General features: G+C 43.2%; 3 protein-coding genes across 3 annotated transcripts in view; 2 read left to right on the top strand and 1 right to left on the bottom strand.

The window, feature by feature from the left end:
* The first annotated feature begins 6,165 nt into the window (after positions 1–6,165).
* LOC124037153 (protein FAM183A-like) lies at positions 6,166–8,551 on the top strand. The gene is made up of 4 exons (XM_046351817.1): positions 6,166–6,461; positions 7,206–7,265; positions 7,339–7,442; positions 7,546–8,551. Exons 1-4 carry the CDS (start codon positions 6,323–6,325, stop codon positions 7,657–7,659), a joined length of 417 nt encoding a protein of 138 aa, XP_046207773.1. The 5' UTR covers positions 6,166–6,322; the 3' UTR covers positions 7,660–8,551.
* A 976-nt stretch (positions 8,552–9,527) lies between these two features.
* Positions 9,528–18,128, bottom strand: ebna1bp2 (EBNA1 binding protein 2). Its single transcript, XM_046353376.1, has 9 exons — positions 17,931–18,128; positions 17,698–17,781; positions 12,421–12,596; positions 11,954–12,077; positions 11,013–11,102; positions 10,817–10,892; positions 10,549–10,678; positions 10,207–10,411; positions 9,528–10,058 (listed from the first exon to the last, which is right to left on the bottom strand). Exons 1-9 carry the CDS (start codon positions 18,024–18,026, stop codon positions 10,011–10,013), a joined length of 1,029 nt encoding a protein of 342 aa, XP_046209332.1. The 5' UTR covers positions 18,027–18,128; the 3' UTR covers positions 9,528–10,010.
* The window catches only part of LOC124038016 (cilia- and flagella-associated protein 57-like), a 32,757-nt gene continuing 26,979 nt past the window's right edge, over positions 17,953–23,730 (top strand). The window contains exons 1-9 of the mRNA XM_046353375.1: positions 17,953–18,501; positions 18,767–18,944; positions 19,168–19,481; positions 19,997–20,259; positions 20,568–20,724; positions 20,936–21,228; positions 22,701–22,866; positions 22,992–23,105; positions 23,433–23,645. Coding sequence (XP_046209331.1) covers positions 18,788–18,944; positions 19,168–19,481; positions 19,997–20,259; positions 20,568–20,724; positions 20,936–21,228; positions 22,701–22,866; positions 22,992–23,105; positions 23,433–23,645 — 1,677 coding nt within the window. The 5' untranslated portion in view covers positions 17,953–18,501; positions 18,767–18,787. The remainder of the gene's footprint in view (positions 18,502–18,766; positions 18,945–19,167; positions 19,482–19,996; positions 20,260–20,567; positions 20,725–20,935; positions 21,229–22,700; positions 22,867–22,991; positions 23,106–23,432; positions 23,646–23,730) is intronic.

Below are 23,730 nucleotides of genomic sequence, written 5' to 3'. Positions count from 1 at the left end.
TTAGGCTATTAGCTGTTGTGACCCCAAACATGAAAGCTAAGAACCCGAGGAACATACAGTGCCCCTTCTGTTCCCCTCCACAACGTTCACAAGCCGTGCATAAGTCGATAGAAGGGACTTTGACAAAACCACAGAATGACTGGAGTAACTTCATTCAATTGTGATAATCTTCCTATAAATTTGGCTCCAGCCTTGGAGCGGATCGGGCTATTAGCAAGTATGAACCCATTCCTGAAAGTGAACACATATCTTGTGTTCTAAGAAAGATGAACTACACAATGGTTGCCTGATGATCTTCCTTCTGCTTTCCGGAATATTCCAATACTTGTACGATGCATGATGCATTAATTCAGACTTAAATTTGACATATCTTTGTGTTCTTTATAAAGGCCAGATTCAAAAGGGGCATCATTTTTCCTTTTACAGCTTTGTTTCAGGGTCCTAAAATGGAAAAAAAAGAAAGAAAGTGTGATGGTCCATTCTATCACTATTTGAAAACAAATATATGTTAACAGGGCAGTAAATATAGTACAGAAAATGCACATATTAAGAGGGATGGACTGTACTTTCGGCATTGTAAAGGTCTGCCGATCTCTCCTTTGAAAGAAAGCCGACATTGGATTATGACGACAATCGTAAGCGTGCCATTTTATTTGACTGAACTGTGCACTCACCATACAGTTTATTAGGTACACCACTCCATTCACGAAACTGGATGGCTTGAGTCGCGTGGCCTGGCTTGCTATATAAAGCAGGCAGGTATCCAGTTACTGTTTGATGAAACGCGAGACTGGGCAACATGAGTGACCTAAGCGACTGAGTGTGGTATGATTGTCAGATTCAGTCTCTCAGAAACAGCCGGCCTCCTGGGGCTTTTCACCAATGGTAGTGTCTCGGGTTTACCGAGTAACGGTGGGACGACCAGACAGAGACACATCCAGCCAGCGGCAGTCCTGTGGGAGAAAGCAGCTCGTTGACGAGAGGGAGGTCGAAGGAGAATGGCAAGAATCATGCAAGCTAACAGGCGGGTCACAGACAGACACATAACGGCGCCGTGGGTGTGCAGAATGGCATCTTGAAACGCACACAAATCATCGATCCTTGACACGGATGGGCTATTGCAGCACACGGCCACTCCAGGGTCCACTCCTATCAACTAAAAACAAGAAGAAGTGGCTCCAGTGGGAACCAACACCGGACAATGGAGGAGGAGAAAACAGCCTGGTCCAACCAATCCCGGCTCCAGTTGCCTCATGCTGATGGCAGAGTCAGGGTTTGGAGTAAACAGCACGAGTCCATGGACCCATCCTGCCTGGTGTCAACGGTACAGGCTTGTGGTGGTGGCGTCCTGCTGTCCAATCTGCAGCAACTGTGTGATGCCATTGCCTCAGCAAGGACCAATATCCCTGTGGAACGTTTCCGACTTGTAGACTCAATGCCCCTGAGAATTCAAGCTGTTCTGGGGGCAAAGGGGGTCCGACCCAGTACTAGATGGGTGTACCTAATAAAGTGGGCGGTGATTGTGTATGAGAGAGAGAGAAGGCGAGCTTGGGTAAGAGTGTGATTCTTGAAGCAGTTTGGCTCATTGGGCCCCGTTTATACCTGGTTCTAACATGTGTCCGTTGTCCTGATCTTGTCCCATTCTGATTGTGCTCAATTTTGTTGACATGTGTAGATGATTAAAAGACACATCGTGATTTGATTGTGATCAGACCTTCCTGACCACCGCCGGACGTAGTCAGTCACACATTGTTCCTGGATCTGCACAGTCAATCCATTTCAATCACAATTATCCTGTCCTCTACATTCATTGACAGGTTAAGCCATTGATTTATGGCATCAATATGTGTCTTAAAATAAATAAATATGATTCAAATAAATAAATATGACGACTATCTGCATTTAGGATGTTGAAATTCCTTTTTTTCTGGGTGAGACCCCCAGACCCCCAGACCCCCCTGCTAAGGTTCCCCATCTTTGTGCTAAGCCCCCAATTTCCTCAAATCCTAGCAATGCCGTTAACCGAATCAATGGGGTGTTCAGCAGACACACAATCGCACCCGGGGGTGCCCAGTCTCTCCGCCTCTCTCCTCTAATGCCTCTAGCTAATCAGCTCTGTTAGCAAACAAGGCAGAGAGAGAATCACCAGCCTCCACGCTCCCTGTCTCACTCCAGGCCAGTGATATTAATGAAGATGAGCTAGTGTAGTGAGGAGGGCAAATAGGAGGACAAATTTGATTAAAACACGACTACATATAGCGGAGGGCAGAGGAGCGCCATAGATGAGTGAGCTCACATCACCCACTACTGCAACCCGGTGGAGAAACCATGCAACTGCCTGAGACAAGAAGAGAGCAGAAAGCATACAACACTTATGAAAGTGCCTCTTGCCTTTCTGGCCCCCCAAAAAAGATACCACAGTCTGCAGGGAAGGGTAGACTATAAAGTAACTATGGTCAGATATCTATTCTACAACAAGGTGTATTCTAATCTGTGCAGCTCTAATCGGCTGCGCTCAATCAGTGAGAAAGTCTACTGGAGTACTGGAGGCACAACAGGGAGATTTGAGAAAGGAGTAATGGTGACATAACAGTGAGATCTGATCTGAGGACGGCTTTCTCGCGACCGGGGTGTCTCCACTGCACCTCACACAAACAAATCACAAGCATCAGCTCTCCGTCTCTGTCTGTGTCTGTCTGTCTGTGTGTGTGTGTGTCTGTCTCCAGATAAACGTTCCCCTGCTATCACCTGTCCTGCCGGCTCCATTGTGAGTGTAATATGTAGACATGGCTAGACTGCATGGCACTGAATGTGTGGGCAGTGGTGCCTGCCCTCCTCCACCAAACACAAGCGGAAAGGGGAGACTGGAAGAACACTTATCTCACTCAGCAGCTACACACACACACAGAGTCAGCCAGTCCCTTCCTTGATGTCGAACCACAGTAGTGTACAGTATGTGTAGCTGTGTGTGGGCATTATCTTAATGTGTGCGGAGACAATAGGCCATAAGAGGAGGGCTGTGCTGAGAGTTGTGTTGGATGACTGGCAGTCACAGACTGCACTAGGCTCAGGGGCTCCAGGTACAAACCCCCAGAGAAATCATTTTCTCACGATCTTAGGTCTTCACTGGAGATAGCAAAGTCTATGTGCAACACTGTCTTCTATGGGTTCTCTTCTGTACTGGCTGATGAGCAGGGTTAGTTGGGATTCGTCACTACCTTAACATCATCTCTAAGGTAGTCTTGTTTTCTTGTTCATGTGATAAAAATATAGCCATTTATTTTTTCTATCGCTATTTGATTTGGTTAGAATAAATTCCGAATAACATTTTTTTAAATGTCAAATTCCTTTTCTGGAGTCTTTCAATTGTTTTTTTTTTTTTTTATCTCCCCACCGATCCCATGAATCCCTAAGGAGTCTGGTGCACAACACGCTCCCTATTTCATAAAAACATCAGTTTATGAGAAATAATATATACATTCACAGTTTCAAAGTGCTATTTGATGAGACATTTCTACGGTTCCCTTTGATCCTCATCCACAACCACCCGTGTTCCAAAAGGTCATGTTCAGTAAAAGAAAAGCTACACAGGAAGTTCATTGAAATTACAGTTCCAATTTCCACCACCAGTGTGTTGTTCATTCCCCTTAGTAAGTAAATATCAGTGGAGTTCATTAGTGGTCATAACTAAGTGGATTAGAGAGTGTGAAGGCATAAACGCAGGCTCTTGTTAGTTCTGTGTTGGATTAATCAGGGAGGAAATGGCTGTATTATACTGCACATTACATCATGTTTGATAAGCAGGCTAGTTGGAGGGCAATTTGTAATTAGAACATGGCCTCGTCATGAACAGTCAAAAGCTGTTGATTGCCATGGCGCCGAGTTGGACTGTCTACTATGGAAAGGGTTGTGCATATTGAGCCGTTATTGGCTTTGATACTGAGCCATGTTCTGGGGCACAAACTCTCGATCTCTCTCTACTTTGCACACACACTAGTTCTAAAAGACATTATATGGAGTATACAGTTGCCATAAAATCTAATATTCTTTTCCATGGCCTTTCTAAATAATAGGTATATTCAAACAAGGGGAAATAGTTACACATTCTTCCATTATGGCCTGAGGATGTGAACTACATCAAAATGCCAACCTGACAATCTAAAAATTGCCCTCTCTCTGTTCTCTGACCCAGAATGCAAAGGGAGAGAAAGTGACTGACTTGACATTAACATGGATGGACATTGTGACAGGGGACAGAGGGATGTGCTTGACATGACACACCCCGAGTCCCTCACACACACAGAGAAATATCACAAACACGAGACACAAACTCTCTCTCTCACACACACACACACACACACACACACACACACACACACACACACACACACACACACACACACACACACACACACACACACACACACACACACACACACACACACACACACTAATTTGCCTCTAGATCTTCCCAATAACAAAGCTGCACTCTAACACAAGCTGATTCTCCAACTCCCTGGGAAGCTAGTCCATTTTTCCTGTTATTACTTACTATACTTTTCATTATTTTCCGGAGACAACAATAACCCTTAAATCAGGTTACGACAATGGAAGGGAGAACAGCAGAGGATCTCTGACTTTATTAACCTGTCTCTTTCCATGAGGGAAGCAGTGACACAGAACCAACCAGCAGAGACACACACTGCTCAGAAACCCTCAGAAGGGGAGGGGGGACAATAATGATTGTCTCAGAACAGGAGGAAGGAATGAGGAAGGGACTAAGGAAGACTGGAGGAAGGGAAATGAAAGGGAAATTAAATAAAAGGACTTATGTGATGGGACAAGTGCAGGCGCTTCAAAGCCGTGAGATTGTCATCACTGCTTTGCAAATATACCAGTGATCCTGAGGGACCCATCCAACCAAATGCTCCATTTACAAGAGGAAGTGTGTGTGCCTTTGTAAATGTGCATGTGTGTGTGAGAAGCCCTGATCGTGACACTACAGATGGTAGACTAACTCAAGCGTAGTTCTGCACAATCTGAAAACCTCAATTCGGTTTCCAAGCATTGTGCAGTCAGTCACTAGACTGTACTTTCTCCCATTACTGTTAAATATTCATCACAGTTAACCCAGTAGGCTACGTACAGTGCATCAGCAACACAGAGACGTTAACAGATGGAGATGGGGAAAGAGCAGCTGAACACTAAAGTGCTCCAAGTATCTTCTGCCAGTGTCTGCATGACAAAGAGTATGTCCCAAATTGCACCCTTTTCCCTATATAGTGGACTACTTTTGTCCAGGGCCCATAGGGCTCTGGTCAAAAGAAGTGTGCCATGTAGCGAATAAGATGCCTTTTGGGACAGTGTACAGCTAAAACATTCTGATTGGTGAGATCGTGGGGGGGGAAAATAAATCAAGATATGAAGACAAAAAAAAGTAAGATTGATAGCCACTAGCAAAACCTAGTAAGCTTACAACATAAAACCAAAGACAAGACAAATGGGTCTCTGTGAAAACTCTGAATCAATATCAAACACAACGGTCTTTGAAATTAAATCAACAGCAGTCTGAAAAACAAAAACTCACAGACTGACCAAGCAATAATCTCAGGCTATATATATATATATATATATATATTATTATTAGCCGAGCCTATCATATATAAATATAGCCTTAGAGAAGAGGTCGGCCGAGGACAACCAATGTCTTGTATTGGAACTGGCCACCACCTCTGGCAGGGTTATATAGAGGGAGACAGGGGATCCTCATGTCAATACAGCTATGACCTTGTCATCACATTCTACTCATGCAGCCAGGCCTAAATATATATATTTTTAAAACACGTACTGAACGGAGAAGCTCGTGTAAATGTTTAAAGCACCTAACGTTTGATATAGCATCTCTAGATATCAAACAAGCAAACTTGGCATGCATTTTGCAATATTTTCTTTGATGTTTTTCAATTGCCAACGTTGAAGTAAATTGATTTAATGGTGGCCTACAAGACAGAATGTACTCTCTTCACTAGCAGGGCAAGAGCACAGTAGACTACAGCCCCTGTAGCTCTGAACAGAAATACATTTTTAATTTCGTCCACGGCTGACTGAAAGAAAATGTGTACTGTGCGCCCTCGTGTGGCCACTAAATACTTGCACATTCTGAGATTTTGTTTACTGTTGTCAGGCAATGAGAGACCTCAAGAAGACTTGTTGCGATTGAATATTAGTTTGTATTTCGAAGGCTGGCTTGCTACAAAGTTGCCCAACTACGTGGTGTCTCCCGTGTTCCCTCCGGATTGCGTCCGAATTTACACGAACCAGGATGGCAGCGGCTAAGCAACCAAAAGAAAAGCACCCGGTGGATATTGTTCATCAGAACGCAATTCACGTCGAGACCATAAAGAAGGAGAATAGGAGTCAACGATTGTACACGCTATTTAGCATAAACCCGTACAAAAGAGGTAAGCACATTCGATCCGCCGTAGAAAGGTTTGTGTATTAATGTGAACCATGAAGGAATTTCATGATGAACAACTACTGTAATTGATTTTGTCCAATCTCTCCTACTGGGTCATAAACTAGTATCGCAGGAATGAAACCACTTCGAATGCTTTAGCTATATACAAACTCAAAAGTACTTGACAAAAATAAATAAAACACCTAGCTATCACCACACTCCCAATTATGAAATACAACCTCCTGAGTTCGACAGCCTTTTCCGCTTTGCCGACACCTCTCTGCTGTTTAAGATCAGTCTGTTAGTAACATACTGCAAGGACAATACCAGGACAAGAGCTTCAACCAGAGGAGTCTGCTCAACTCAGTTCAGGGCCACCTAACATGTCCCGAAAGCTTTTTCAGTCAGAGCGTCTGGATTGTGGAACACCCTGCCAACCAATGAGAGAGTATTTTGGCTAGTTTCAAGGTAGACCTGAAAAAGGTGTCTATAGTGTAAAACCAGTCATGTGAAGATGAAGGCATTATGTTACTTAAAATGTCAGATACTGTAGGACCAAAGGAATTTCAACTCTGAACTGGTATCATTATATTGTATATTCTTGCATGTTTTGATTTGTTTTACATATAGAGATATCTTAAGCGTTATATTGTGATGATGTATATAGTTTTCTGTCCGGAACTACATATCAGCTATCTAGCTAAATCTCTGACAAATAAACCAATAGTCATCTTCTTTTATTTCTCAGTTCATGTTTTGACTGACAAGCCTATGGCCAGCCCCACCCACGACAACATAGAGGAGGATCGTAAGTATAATGGCTAGATTTTCAATATTATCAGAAATGTTGGCCAGTCTCTTAGATTATGTTTCCTCCCCAGCTGCTTTCCTGAAGATCATCCACAGGGCTTGTTTGGAACCAACCAAGAAATACACTCACCCCCAAACGGAGAGCCAAGAGATAGGCTGGACATCCAGACCTCTGGTAAGAACTCCCCCTCTGTGATTATGAGAATACGTTTCAAAGTTGTCCCCTTCTCTAGTGTCCTTAGCCTGCATTCCTACAATCACATTTTTGCCCTGTCAAGATTGTTTCAGATCGCAGTGATAGGAGACTGAACTGGCCACGGCAGAACTCTGAGATCACCAAGTACATGGATGCAACATGGCGTCTGAAAGAACAGACACAGAACTTGGGCTAGATCTCCGGCCTACTACAAGCCTCAATTTGGATAAACTACTGGATCATTGGCCTCTTTGCTGGATATCGATTGAGAAATATTAAATGGAAACATGGCTATGACAAATATTGCTTTACTGTCCCAAGCAAACAACTGTTTGCAGACCGACCTACTGTATAATGTCAAACACCATAACGTCATTCAGAACATAAATATTGAACTAGTACAAATCATTTGTCAAAAAGAAACAGGAGCAGGAATAGCCTGGTCCCAGGTCTGTTTGTGCCCTTGCCATCTCCATTGTGGTCATTAATGTCAAGCCAAACATGACACCACATGACAATGAGTGACAAGGAGTTTGTATCATACCACAGAAAGGCACTCGAATCAAATTTTATTTTTCACATGCACTGAATACAACAGGTGTAGGTAGACCTTACCATGAAATGCTTACTTTACAAGCCCTTTACCAACAATGCAGTTCAAGAAAGCTTTAAGAAAATCTTAACTAAATAAACTAAAGTTAAAAAAAAAAAAATTAATCAAGAAACGTACATAATGGCAAGGCTATATACAGGGGGTATGCATCGTTAATAGACAGTGAGTAGCAACAGTGTAAAAACAAATATAAATGGTCTGGGGTAGTATTTGATTTTTTGTTCAGCAATCGTATGGCTTAGGGGTAGAAGCTGTGAAGGAACCTTATGGTCCTAGACTTGCCGCTCTGGTACCGCTTGCCGTGCGGTAGTCTATGACTGGAGGCTGAACATTTTGGGGGATTTCCTCCGACACCGCCTAGTATATAGGTCCTGGATGTCAGGAAGCTTGGGCCCAGTGATGTTCTGGGCCTTACGGTCAGATGCCGAGCAGTTGCCATACCAGGCGGTGATGCAACCCGTCAGGATGCTCTCGCTGTAGCCGTCAAAATTCCTGAGGATCTGGGGACCAATGCCAAATCTTTTCAGTCTCCTGAGGGGGAAAAGTTGTTGCCGTGCCCTCTTCACAACTGTCTTAGTATGTTTGGACCATGATAGTTTGTTTGTGATATGGACACCAAAAAACTTGAACTCTCCACCTGCTCCACTTCAGCCCTGTCGACGTTAATGAGGCCCTGTTCGTACCTCTATTTCCTATTGTCCACCATCTCCTTGGTCTTACTGCCAGTGAGGGAGAGACTGTTGTCCTGGCACCACACTGCCAGATCTCTGACCTGTTGGTGATCAGGCCTACCATTGTTGTGTCGTCAGCAAACTTGATGGTGTTGGAGTCGTGCTTGGCCACACAGTCGTGGGTGAACAGGGAGTACAGAAGGGGCCCCAGTGTTCAGGATCAGCGTGGGGACGATCCGTCAGGAAGTCCAGGATCTAGTTGCAGGGGGAGGTGTTTAGTCCCTGGGACCTTAGTTTAGGGATGAGCTTTGAGGGCACTATGGTGTTGAACTGTTGTCAATGAACAGCATTCTCACATAGGTGTTCCTTTTGTCCAGGTGGGAAAGGGCAGTGTGGAGTACAATAGAGATTGCGTCATCTGTGAATCTGTTGGAGCGGTATGCGAATTGGAGTGGGTCTAGTGTTTCTGGGATAATGGTGTTGATGTGAACCATGACCAGCCTTTGAAATCACTTCATGGCTACAGACATGAGTGCTACGGGGCGGTAGTCATTTAGGCAGGTTAGCGTTGCTTTCTTGGGCACAGGGACTATGGTGGTCTGTGTGAAACATGTAGGTATTACAGACAATCAGTGTCAATTCGCAGACTTGAAAAATTGCAGATTTCGCTAAAAATCTATAAGTATTAACAAAAACTAAATGACAGCAGATATTTATTGAAGTGGCTTGATCATTTTAATCACCATCAGAAAATAGCATCACAAACTTAAAACGCGATACAACAATGTATAAAGATTTATTTTAAAACAAACATTTTTTTTTTTACAGGCGGTAATAAAATAAACTAAATGTAATTGTCTTTTGATGTCCAAATTCATGTTTGGGGTTTTAAACCACCCCTCTGCAGAGGGAGTGTAGCAGTGCTGCTATTGAATTTGGCGTATATGGTACGGTTCCGCTCAGTCAGGTTTTGTACAAGGTGACATTCCAAAGCTCACATGCAGCCAAGTCCGCATCTAGCCTCAGCGATATTCTAGGAAAGATCATTCTGAGGGCAGGATGCAAGTGGACATCTTGGGTCATAGTGACACAAATTCCTTCATATCAGTCCACTGCCCCAAGGGCTCAATAACAGTTGGTGTGTGTGATTAAGAGAGCTGGGATGCAATGTGTGTAACCCAAGACTGATGACGAGGTGCAAACCTGGCTGATGTCATAGACCGAGGGACCAATCAAACTGCAGGACCTTCAGCACTCAACTCCTTAGGAGCGACCCTTCATCTTCTTGCGTGCATTCTTGCCCGGTCGTTTCTGAAGTATCACAAAACATATTAGAAAAGGAGCAAAATTACAAAATAACTACAATTTCAAATAACATAACAGGGAAAATGTAATTAAACAATCAATTATTTTTTACTTTATTTCAAAATGTGATCAATGACGTCTGTCAGTCACTTACAGTCCCTCCTTTGGAGGGGCCCCTTCCTCCTTTTCCTCCAGGTCCCGCTTTGCCTCCTTTCCCTCCCTTGCCTCCTTTCCCATGAGCCACCTTGGCACGAAACCCTGACACATCATTGTGACTGTCCTTGGTGTTCCACTTGGTTCCACTCTTCTTTCCGCCAAAGCCAAACCTCTGGTCCTTATACTTCCTCTTAGCATTGGGGCTGTCAAGTCAGAGGTTTGAGTCGAGGTACAGTACACACAAATGTGTTAGAAAAAGCACTGAACACAAATGAGTATAGGTAGGTAGTGGAGAATAAGCATTGGTGCACGACATTCACATCTGTGTGTGGCGTCTTACCCCTTTTTGTTCATGGCTTTTTTATCAGGTGTTTGGCCTCCTGCTGTTTTCCCTGATCCTCCTTTAGCTGGAGCTCCTCCTTTAGCCGTCTTCTGATCTCCTTCCAGGAAGTCCAGTTTGTCAGTCATGCCTACGAGAGAGGAGGGTGTTTAAACGTCACGAATCACATTGGGCAGTTTCAGCAGATACTGTCAACCAGAGCCACTTACCGACAACAAGTGTGAACAAGTTGGGTCGTAGGCCACAACACGTAGAACTGAGGACCTACCTTTTTGATACTTCTTCACAGCATACATCATGGCCTTCTTCTCCTTCTGTCTCTTCTGAATAACCTCCACTTGCACCTACAGGACAGATTTCATATGACCACTTGTACCAAGATGACATAATAAAAGGTTACATGCAGGTGAGACCACCACTGCTGTCCTTTAAGGAAAAAGAGATGGGAGGAGAGGATTACAGACCTTCTTGCCATACTTCCTCTGTTCTCTTAGTTTCTTGGCCTTTTCTGACTTCTCCATCATTGTCTGCTTCATGATGAGTTTCTTCCTGATCTGTGGGAAAAGACAACGGATCACATTATTCATGACCACACCAGTGTTTCAGTGCCAGTAAAATGTCAGAATTTGCTGGACAAATGTGAGATTCAACAGCCATACCAATAGAAATCCATTTGAATGCCTCCACGTGTAAGATAATGTTTTATTAGGAGTGCCCGCTGGTGATTTATTGACACGACACCACTATGGAAGTGATTGCACTAATAATAAAGCACGTCTCCCTCTGTCCATCTGTCAATATCCGCTGTTTCAGTGTCCATTTATTTGTTCAACTTGTGCCTTTATCCTTGTGAAAGTAGCTAGTTAGCTTGATTTGCATTTCTTACTTTTTTTTCTTCTTCTTTTAAACGGCCAACTACTCGACTAGACATTAGATTAGTGGAAGAGGAGGAAATCAAAATGATTTCATCTTAATACTCCTTCTTGGTGGACTTGTATGACACGGCTCACCTGTATGCATAAAGTTATGTCCGTCATAGTCTCACTGGTACAGGAAACATTGTGGGCCAGAACCATGATACAATGCTGCTAGTTGGCAAGCGAGAGCTCAAGACAGACTGGCAGATTAGAGATTATAAGATAACAAGACAACCTGAACCAATCTCCATGCATAGCCAATGTGATTTAAAGAGGATATTGATTTTTGTCAGGATACTTTGTCAAATAATGTTTTTAAGCATTAAAAAAATTATTATATATCTGGCATAAACAGACAATTATGGAAAAGTAAAACAACTCTTTTTATAACAGTTTTGTTGTCAGAGATCTACCCATACCTGATACAATTAAGTGACATAGACATGGCATGATATCTCTGGGTCTAAGGCTACCTCAGGGCATCCTACCTTCTGCATTTGCTGGTCCGACTTGGCCATCTCTGCAAAGTAGTCCTCAGGTCTCTTGGTGGCGATCTTAAGCTTCAGGAGCCGGGGCATCGCCTCCAGAACAGCGGCTTGAGCTTGGCGGTAGCTGGAGGACATCACCGTAAGAGAGGATGTGTTACAATTGCCATAGCTTAAAGAGCATAATATTACACCAAAGTCTCTCTTCAGTATGATATGAATTGATTTTTTTATTTATTTAACTTGGAAAGTCAGTTAAGAACAAATTCTTAATTACAATGACTGCCTACACTCGCCAAAGCCTAACCAGGACGACGCTAGGCCAATTGTGCACCGCCCTATGGGACTCCCGATCACGGCTGGTTGTGAGACAGCCCGGGATCGTACCAGGGTCTGTAGTGACGGCTCTAGCACTGTGATGCTGCGTCACTCGGGAGCCCCACACCCATGTATCGGGGCAATACACTCACAAGAACATCTCTCTCTGGAAGTCGTCATCCGGGTTGAGGTCTCCGCTAGCCTTGTTGTCAAGTCTGCCCTCGGACTTGGCAACGATGTCATCAGCTGGGAGATTGACCATGTCCAGCCTCTCTACCCAGGGTAGTGTGTTCTTACGGAAGTCGGCGAGGCACTGTTTCAAACCCTCCTGTACACAACCATGAAGAAAATAAGTATTAGAAAAGCCACCTGTGATTCACATACTAGACAGGGCAACACCAATTTGGTGACTTCTGGTAGATTAACAAAAATCGCAGCACGTTTTTGGACTCATTCAGCAGTTTTACCTTATTAAGTACGATAACATTGGAAACGAACGTTGAAAGTTATTTATATTCCTAAAACTTACAACAATACTAATCATGTTTTTTTTTTAAAAAGGCAGTGCTGCATTTTGATTATAGTGGGTCACCAACGCAGTAAGTGTAACACTTTTGTTAATCACTAGGGTTTCTGTTAGCCAGCAATTGCCGGCTTTTGGCAACAACAAAAAAGCCCCTAAACAAAATAAGAACTATCGCAGGTCAATTGTCAGGGAGAAAAAAATCCCATTGCAAAATAAAGCTTTTTGGCCTATTCATTGATGGAAATACCAGTCGATTAGGAGTGTAACGGAACATACAGTGGGGCAAAAAAGTATTTAGTCAGCCACCAATTGTGCAAGTTCTCCCACTTAAAAAGATGAAAGAGGCCTGTAATTTTCATCATAGGTAGACTTCAACTATGACACTAAAAATGAGAAAAAAAATCCAGAAAATCACATTGTAGGATTTTTTATGAATTTATTTGCAAATAGAGACAGCTGCACCACTTGGGAGCCCCAAAACTAACCATAATCTCTATGGGGGTGCCACAGGGTTCAATTCTCGGGACGACTCTTTTCTCTGTATATATTTACATTTACATTTAAGTCATTTAGCAGACGCTCTTATCCAGAGCGACTTACAAATTGGTGCATTCACCTTATGACATCCAGTGGGACAGTCACTTAACAATAGTGCATCTAAAACTTAGGGGGGGGTGGGGTGAGAGGGATTACTTAACCTATCCTAGGTATTCCTTAAAGAGGTGGGGTTTCAGGTGTCTCCGGAAGGTGGTGATTGACTCCGCTGTCCTGGCGTTGAGGGAGTTTGTTCCACCATTGGGGGCCAGGGCAGCGAACAGTTTTGACTGGGCTGAGCGGGAGCTGTACTTCCTCAGTGGTAGGGAGGCGAGCAGGCCAGAGGTGGATGAACGCAGTGCCCTTGTTTGGGTGTAGGGCCTGATCAGAGCCTGGAGGTACTGAGGTGCCGTTCCCCTCACAGCTCCGTAGGCAAGCACCATGGTCTTGTAGCGGATGCGAGCTTCAACTGGAAGCCAGTGGAGAGAACGGAGGAGCGGGGTGACGTGAGAGAACTTGGGAAGGTTGAACACCAGACGGGCTGCGGCGTTCTGGATGAGTTGAAGGGGTTTAATGGCACAGGCAGGGAGCCCAGCCAACAGCGAGTTGCAGTAATCCAGACGGGAGATGACAAGTGCCTGGATTAGGACCTGCGCCGCTTCCTGTGTGAGGCAGGGTCGTACTCTGCGGATGTTGTAGAGCATGAACCTACAGGAACGGGCCACCGCCTTGATGTTAGTTGAGAACGACAGGGTGTTGTCCAGGATCACGCCAAGGTTCTTGGCGCTCTGGGAGGAGGACACAATGGAGTTGTCGACCGTGATGGCGAGATCATGGAACGGGCAGTCCTTATCAATGATGTCGCTCTTGCTGCAGGTGATTCTTTGATTTACTTCTACACAGACGACACCATTCGCTATACATCTGGCCCTTCTTTGGACACTGTGTTATCAAACCTCCAAACGAGTTTCAATGCCATACAACTCTCCTTCCGTGGCCTCCAACTGCTCTTAAATGCTAGTAAAACGAAATGCATGCTCTTCAACCGATTGCTGCCTGCACCCACCCGCCTAGCATCACTACTCTGGACGGTTCTGACTTAGAATATGTGGACAACTATAAATACCTAACTCTCCTTCCAGACTCACATTAAACCTGTTTGGGATAGGGGGGAATTTTCACATTTGGATGAAAAGCGTGCCCAGAGTAAACTGCCTGCTACTCAGTCCCAGTTGCTAATATATGCATATTATTAGTAGATTTGGACAGAAAACACTGAAATTTCTAAAACTGTTTGAATGATGTATGTGAGTAAAACAGAACTCATGTCAGGCGAACACCGGAGAAAAATCCAACCAGGAAGTGGGGAATCTGAGGTTTGATGTTTTTCAAAGCTTGGCCTATCGAATACACAGTGTCTATGGGGTCAAATTGCACTTCCTAAGGCTTCCACTAGATGTCAAACGTCTTTAGAAACTTGTTCGAGGCTTCTACTGTAAAGGAGGGGCTCATTGAGTCAGTGGTCTGGCAGAGTGCCACATACTCGTGATGCTCGTTCACGTGAGGTAGCCCTCGTTCCATTGCTTTTCTACTGACAAAGGAATTCTCCGGTTTGAACATTATTGAAAATGTATGTTAAAAACATCCTAAAGATTGATTCTATACATCGTTTGACATGTTTCTACGGACTCAAACGGAACTGTTGGACTTTGTCTGGACCTAGTGCTCGCGTCTCATGAATATGGATTACTGGACTGAACGCGCTAACAACAAGGAGGAATTTGGATATAAATTATGAATTTTATTGAACAAATCAAGCATTTATTGCGGAACTGGGATTCCTGCGAGAGCATCATGATGAATATCAAAGGTAAGTGAATATTTATAATGCTATTTCTGACTAATGTTGACTCCAAAATGGTGGATATTTCTTTGGCTGTTTTGGTCTCTGAGCGCCGTACTGATTATTGCATCGTATGGTTTTTCCTTAAGTTTTTTTGAAATCTGACAGTGGTTGCATTAACCTCTTACCTCCACCCGACACGCAGGCGTCCCATCCAGACATCTGGAAATGCAAATGCACTACGCTAAATGCTAATAGCACTCGTTAAAACTCAAACGTTCATTAAATACACATGCAGGGTATTGAATTAAAGCTACACTCGTTGTGAATCCAGGCAACAAGTCAGATTTTTAAAATGCCTTTCGGCGAAAGCATGAGAAGCTATTATCTGATAGCATGTAACACCCCAAAAGACCCGCAGGGGACGTAAACAAAATAATTAGCATAGTCGTCGCTACACAAACCGCACAAATAAAATATAAAACATTCATTACCTTTGACCATCTTCTTTGTTGGCACTCCTAGATGTCCCATAATCACTATTGGGTCTTTTTTTCGAATAAATCGGTCCATATATAGCCTAGATATCGATCTATGAAGACTGTGTGATAAACAAAAAAAATAGCGTCTTATAACGTAACGTCATTTTTTTAATTAAAAAAGTTGACAATAAGCTTTCAACAAAACACTTCGAAATACTTTTGTAATGCAACTTTAGGTATTATTAAACGTTAATAAGCGATCAAATTGATCACGAGGCGAAGTATATTCTTTAGCTGTCCGTCTGGAAATAATGTCCGGGTAATTCTCAACCAAAATATCCGGTCGGAGACCGGAAGAAATGCGTTGCCTTGCATCTGTTTGACCAAGAAACAAAGCCTAGGCAAATGACAAGACTCTAGACAACGTGTGGAAGCTGTAGGTATTGCAACCTCAGCCCCATTAAATGTGGTTCACCTTTATCAATGGGTTCAAGTCGCGCATGGATATATTTTCCCATTTTCAGTGATCAGATTTTCCTGCGCTTTTTGATGAAACGCACGTTCTGTTATAGTTACAGCCATGATTTAACCAGTTTTAGAAACGTCTGAGTGTTTTCTATCCACACATACTAATCATATGCATATACTATATTCCTGGCATGAGTAGCAGGGCGCTGAAATGTTGCGTGATTTTTAACAGAATGTTCGAAAAAGTAGGGGGTATGAGTAATAGGTTAAGCATCTCCAATCCCAATTTAAATCTAGAATCGTCTTCCTATTTCCCAACAATGCCTCCTTCACCCATGCTACCAAACATACCCTCGTAAAACTGCCTATCCTACCGATCCTTGACTTTGGCAATGTCATTTACAAAATAGCCTCCAACACTCTACTCAGCAAACTGGGTGAAGTGTATCACAGTGCCATCCGTTTTGTCACCAAAGCCCCCTATACTACCCACCGCTGGGACCTGTATGCTCTCGTTGGCTGGCCCTCGCTACATATTCGTCGCCAAACCCACTCGCTCCAGGTCATCTATAAGTCTTTGCTAGGTAAAGCTCCGCCTTATCTCAGCTCACTGGTCACCATAGCAACACACACCCGTAGCACACGCTCCAGCAGGTATATCTCATCGGTCATCTCCAAAGCCAAAACCTAATTTGGCCACCTTTCCTTACAGTTCTCTGCTGCCAATGACGAAAACATTGCAAAAAATAAATACGCTTATATATATTTTTTTAATCACTGAAGTTGGGGACTTGTATCTCCCTCACAAACTTTAAGCATCAGCTATCAGAGCATCCAACCAACTACGTACCTCATCCCCATATTTGTTCTTCTGCTCTGTTGCACACCAGTATTTCTACCTGCACATCCTCATCTGCACATATATCACTCCAGTGTAAATTGCTAAATTGTGATTACTTCACCACTATTGGCCTATTTATTGCCTTTACCTTCTTACTTAATTTCCTCACACTGTATACATGTTTTTCTATTGACTGTATGTTTGTTTATCCCATGTGTAACTCCGTTGTTGTTTTTTCCGCACTGTTTTGCTTTATCTTGACCAGATCGCAGTTGTAAATGAGAACTTGTTCTCAACTGGCCTACCTGGTTAAAATAATGGTGAAATAAAAAATATATAATACAAACAGTGACAAAGGTTGGCTGTTATCAAAGTGATACATTTGACAGTCAAATTTGTGTATTGGTGTGTGGCAAATTTTATGGAGACCTACCCGAATTATTCGCGCCGTTTGAGAAAGAAAATTATAGCTACATTCTAAATCCCGCAACCCCAAGAGTGTATGACACAAATCAAAGACATTTATCCGTTTAAGCTATTGATATTGTGTAATGTTGACAATAAACCTCTATAATAACAGAATGTAATCCCCCCTGCGTGTGTAATGTTCACTAGTTGAACCATTTAGAGAGAGCAAAAAATGACCCTGAACAGTTTAACCAGGCTTAACGATTATAGCCTACATTGGACGTAGGTCTTTGGAAACAATGGTGGGTTGCGCATGTCAACACTCACCACATTGTTGACAATCTTCTTCGGTTCTTGTGTTGTAAAGTTCAGTCCAGGCTTTAACAAACCCTTTGCGAATGCATCTTGAAGCTAATGAAAAAGAAACACAGCAAATGAAAGCTGTTTATGACCTAGCTATAGTAGAGTTAGCAAAGACATCGCTAACTAACGTAACTAATATTTAACTTCGCTAATGTTAGCTAGCTACCAAGCACCACCGCTATAGAATATCCACTTACCTCTCCGTCAGATAATTCGCTGTCATCCTCATCAGACGTCTCACCTAATTGCTCGTCATCTTCGTTAATATCCATGGTATTGTTAACGAGAATCATTGGATACAAACAGTTATTTGATGTAAAAGCGGTGCTCACATGGAGCGGTTCACGTGGGAAGGAAGTGGCGGCTTTATAACAGTCCTCCGAAAATATCTTCCGGGGAAACACTCAGCCCAAGTAGATCAAAGGTTCCTACGCGACGTTTATTTTTGCAGTATTTACAGTTTTCCTGGATTTACAACTCATGGAGAAAAAAAAGACCAGAAGAGTCAGGACAAAAAAAACATATTCAATTTATATCGATATGGGTGTATGCTTTAATCATTTATATTCTTTTTTTATTATGTAATTACGCATTGTATGAATGCTTTTCCATAGTGATAGAATGTAACAATAACATTCTATTCATCTTATATTATATTCCACGCCTCGGAAAAAACATAGCATGTTAGTCTCTGAATGTATCAATGATTTAAAAAATAAATAATGGATAAGGAGTTGTGAGGAATCAACCATTTTTTCCCCAATAAAGGTAAGTAGCTTAGTTAAATAAGAATAATTACTTTTCAAAGTTGAATGTATGGTTCCAGGTAAAGGCTATAAAAATGTGCCTATTGTAGATCAGGAGTTGTAGATGTAAATGTGCAGGTCCAATAGCGCAATTTCAGATCAAAGTGAAAAGGATCAATATGGTCTTAAATAATTTAATTAGTGTCCTTAAGAGTTTTGCTTGCCATATTTTTAAGATCAAAACCCTTCTGAAATAGCTTTTTCTTCTTCTGTCCTTTCACTGGCAGCTTTGATTTGACAACACTCTGATGTCTGCAGTGGTGGCCCAGTGCCACTACAGCTTTGGTTTGCAGAGGGGCGTGGCCAATAACCTGTTCTACTTTGATGAGCAGACTGTCATCTTCCCATCCGGGAACAACTGTGTTCGTTATAACATTGATCAGAAATGGCAAAGGTTCATCCCAGGTATCTGCATGCTCACATCTCAGGAGTACAACAATATGGCTGGGTCAGGGTGTGTTATAGTTGTTTAGTGTCTCTGACACTACATCACTTTCTCTGAAATCTATTCATAGACAAATTTAAACCTGGCATACTTTTTTGTTGTTGTTGCTGTTAACAACCTGTTAAAGATATCCAACTTCCAGTTATGTTGTCTTTGTGATTTATCTTTGATTTTGCTCCTTAGGTTTGGAGAGGAGTCAGGGAATGTATGCCCTGGCTATCAGCTCAAACCGCCGCTACCTGGCGGTGTCGGAGCGTGGAGAGAGGGCCACCATTACGGTGTACGACCTGCAGCACGAGCAGAGCCGGAAGAGGAAGGTGCTGAATGGAGGGGACATCCATGTCCAGGAGTTTGTCTCCATGGCCTTCTCCACCGACTCCAAGTACTTCATTGGCCAATCAGGAGCGCCAGACTACACCCTCTTCTACTGGATGTGGGAGAAGCAGAAGGTCATGGCCATGGTGAAGACCACTGTGGCCACTAATTCAGTCAACCAGGTGATGTCGGACTGCTCTCTTGTTATTGGGGCCAGGGAGTCCTTGGCAAGGAAATGGTGATGTGGAATGATCCGCGTGGTCATTCAAAATTGCAGTGTTATTTTTCCATAGATAAGGCAGGGTTTCCCAACAAGCACCCAGGGAGGGGGGGGGCGTTTGGCCTGTTTGTCATGGTGGGTCTCTAGTTTTTTTCCCCCTAGCACCGCACAGCTGGTTCAAATAGAAAACTTATCGTCAAGCTTTGATTATTTGAATCAGATGTGTAGTGCTAGGGCAAAAAAACTAAACGTGCACCCAGGAAGGGCCCCAGCACCGAGGTAAGGTAAGGTAAGGTAAGGTAAGGTAAGGTAAGGTAAGGTAAGGTAAGGTAAGGTAAGGTAAGGTAAGGTAAGGCAACAAATCGCATTCCGGGCCCTTGCTCCTTACTCTGTAATAGTATTCACTCTGTAGCTGATCACACACATACTTATTTACTTTCAAAAGCTATATTATGATGGCACTGTCTATGTTTCCAGGTCAGCTTCAACCCATACGACAACACCCAGATCTGTGTGAGTGGGAATGGGGTCTTCAAGCTGTTCCGCTATGCAGAGGGGGTTCTGAAGCAGTCCGCCTTCCATAAGCAAGAGACTCATAACTTCCTATCCCATGCCTGGATGTCTGAGGAGAGGGTGATTGCAGGGACAGAAGCTGGGAGGCTGATGGTGTTTGAGTCTGGAGACCTCCGATGGGACATGAGTGTGACCACCAAGACCACCATGTCACAGGACCCAGACAGGTGGGCATAAGGAGAGAGGCTTGTGCTGACACAGTAACTATCTACCATGAAATAAAATGTTACCAAATGAGTTGTTTTGGAAAGTTAGACCAATCTAAAGTGCTCTTGGATATCATACCACAGAGGCAGTTAGAGTCCAGTTTGGGCAACTTCTTTCATTGCACAGGGCACAGAACAGATGTCACACAATTTCCATGCCTGCTGTGTTTCGTTTTGCCTGCATACCTAAGAAGGTGAAAGCTGAAACGTCTGTGTATGTTACCCTCCTAATGCCGTAAAAATAATAATACAAATAAAATGTTTTACAGTGCAGAGGGAAATGATGAAGAGACCCCTCAGTTGCCACGGGTTACGGTCATCACAGCTTACTCGAAAGGCTTTGCCTGCTCGGCCGGTCCTGGGACTGTGTATCTGTTTGAGAGAACCGACGACAAGGACAACTACAGGAAGACCAGGGAGATCAGGGTGACCAAATTTATTTCACCAAACTATAACAATCACTCAAGCGAGCTGTATACTGCAAATCTACGCACCTTCTGTACAAATAGACTATTTGTAAAGAGGTTTCTGATAAGGTCTCTGCCTTTGTATTTATGCTTGTGTGTTTTGTATTAATGTAACTGTGTTGGGTGGGCATGTATATGTGTGTGTGTGTTCATGTATGTGTTCCATTCAGATCCCCCCAGACCAGTGCAGTCACGAGCCCAGCCAGGCAGAGCAGCAGCAGATCGTCTCTCTGGTCATCAGTCCATCAGAAGAGACTGTAGTGACCAGCACAGATCGTGGTCAGCTCTACAGTATCACCCTGTCCTCCGCTGAGATGTGCAAGGGGGAGCAGGTCCAGTTTGAGTTCCTGTCCCACTCTTTCCACTCTGGGCCTATCACCGGCCTGTCCGTCTGCATCCGCAAGCCCATCATCGCCACCTGCTCCCTGGACCAGTCTGTACGCATTTGGAACGTTGAGACCAAGTAAGAGCTGCGGGATTCACAATCCCTTTTAATACAGATTTCCTGGAGTTAATGTCAAGACTATACAGTGTCCCAGCCTGTGATGATTAACTCAGCTCCTTTGTTGTTTTAGACACTGAATGTTAGTTACAGTATATCTGAGGGAAAAAAATATTGGCTGGCTGGTAAGTTTTCTAAAGCCTATATTAGGTGTGTTTTTAGAGCCTATATTAGGTGTGTTTTTAGAGCCTATATTAGGTCTGTTTTTAGAGTCGATATTAGGTGTGTTTTTAGAGCCTATATTAGGTGTGTTTTTAGAGCCTATATTAGGTCTGTTTTTAGAGTCGATATTAGCTCTGTTTTGAGCCTATATTAGGTGTGTTTTGAGCCTTTATTAGATCTGTTTTTTTAGAGCCTATATTAGGTGTGTTTTTAGAGCCTATATTAGGTGTGTTTTTAGAGCCTATATTAGGTGTGTTTTTAGAGTCGATATTAGGTGTGTTTTTAGAGCCTATATTAGGTGTGTTTTTAGAGCCTATATTAGGTCTGTTTTTAGAGTCGATATTAGCTCTGTTTTGAGCCTATATTAGGTGTGTTTTGAGCCTTTATTAGATCTGTTTTTAGAGCCTATATTAGGTGTGTTTTTAGAGCCTATATTAGGTGTGTTTTTAGAGCCTATATTAGGTGTGTTTTTAGAGTCGATATTAGGTGTGTTTTTAGAGCCTATATTAGGTGTGTTTTTAGAGCCTATATTAGGTCTGTTTTTAGAGTCGATATTAGCTCTGTTTTGAGCCTATATTAGGTGTGTTTTGAGCCTTTATTAGATCTGTTTTTAGAGCCTATATTAGGTGTGTTTTTAGAGCCTATATTAGGTGTGTTTTTAGAGCCTATATTAGGTGTGTTTTTAGAGCCTATATTAGGTGTGTTTTTAGAGCCTATATTAGGTCTGTTTTTAGAGTCGATATTAGCTCTGTTGTAGAGCCTATATTAGGTCTGTTTTGAGCCTTTATTAGATATGTTTTTAGAGCCTATATTAGGTCTGTTTTTAGAGCCTATATTAGGTCTGTTTTTTAAAGCCTATATTAGATCTGTTTTTAGAGCCTATATAGGATCTTTTTACTAAAAGCCTATATTAGGTCTGTTCTTTAAAGCCTAATTTAGGTTTGTTTTTTAAAGCCTTTATTAGGTCTGTTTTTTTAAAGCCTATATTAGGTCTGTTTTTTAAAGCCTATATTAGGTCTGTTTTTTAAAGCCTATATTAGGTAGGTCTGGTTTTTTTCAAGCGTATATTAGCTCTGTTTTTAGAGCCTATATTAGCTCTGTTTTTAAAGCCTATATTAGCTCTGTTTTTAAAGCCTATATTAGGTCTGTTCTTTAAAGCCTATATTAGCTCTGTTTTTTAAAGCCTATATTAAGTTGTTTTTTTAAAAGCCTATATTAGGTCTGTTCTTTAAAGCCTTTGTTAGGTCTGTCTCCTTTCCGTTCCCCCCCAGCACCCTCGAGCTGTATAAGGAGTTCCAGGAGGAGGCGTTCAGCATCGCCCTCCACCCGTTTGGCCTGTTTGTCATGGTGGGCTTCTCTGACAAGCTGCGACTCATGAACCTGCTCATAGACGACGTCAGGACCTTCAAGGAGTTCACCGTGCGAGCCTGTAGAGAGGTCAGAACGAAGAGTTCTCAGTGCCAACAGTGCCTCATTGTCGATAGCTGAACATCACTGGTACTCAAACATTGATTTCTAGCCATTCCAGCTCTTGCAGTGTACTGTATGCTTTTTCCTTTTAGTGTGCCTTCAGTCACGGAGGACACCTGTTTGCTGCGGTCAATGGAAACATCATCCACATCTACTCCACCACCACGTTCGAGAACGTCCTCAACCTCAAAGGACACAATGGGAAGGTTAGGAATGGTACACTGGGGGAGGGCACTGATGGTTTACCGTTTGATTCATCAACAGAGAGTAAAGACCCTAGTTAGCAAGCTCCAACTAGCCCACGAGCAGCCCGCCTCCGGCATATTTTCTCGCCCACATCTGGCAGCCGCTTGACCAACCACAGTTCCAGTAGGCCTCGCCTCAGGCCAACAGTTCCTGGCCATGTGACCTGACCAGGAAATACAGTTTGGCCCTAGTTATAGCTTTAAGTTTTTCCTGGTCAGTTCCCCTCGCAGAGATAACGTGACCGCAAGTGGGTATTTTGTTTGAGGCTCGCCTGTCACCATCTACAGGTGCGCTCCATAGCCTGGAGTGGTGATGACAGCAGGCTGGTGTCGTGTGGTGTGGAGGGGGCTGTGTACGAGTGGAACACCCTGACCAGCAAGCGGGAGTCGGAGAGCGTCCTCAAGTCCTGCAGCTACACCAGCGTCACCATCTCCCCTGACGCCAAGACTATCTTCGCCGTGGGGAACGACTGTACCCTGAAAGAGATCCAGGCCTGTCAAGTGAGACCCTCCAAAAAGTGACATGCTTCTTCCCTCTAGGGAGTTTTTCCTGTACGTTGCTTCTGCTTTGCTTGCTCTTTGGGGT

Source organism: Oncorhynchus gorbuscha, linkage group LG06, assembly GCF_021184085.1.
Source record: "Oncorhynchus gorbuscha isolate QuinsamMale2020 ecotype Even-year linkage group LG06, OgorEven_v1.0, whole genome shotgun sequence".
Taxonomy (NCBI): domain Eukaryota; kingdom Metazoa; phylum Chordata; class Actinopteri; order Salmoniformes; family Salmonidae; genus Oncorhynchus; species Oncorhynchus gorbuscha.
Note: the sequence above shows the minus strand (reverse complement) of the source record. Positions and strands in the feature narration are given on the sequence as shown.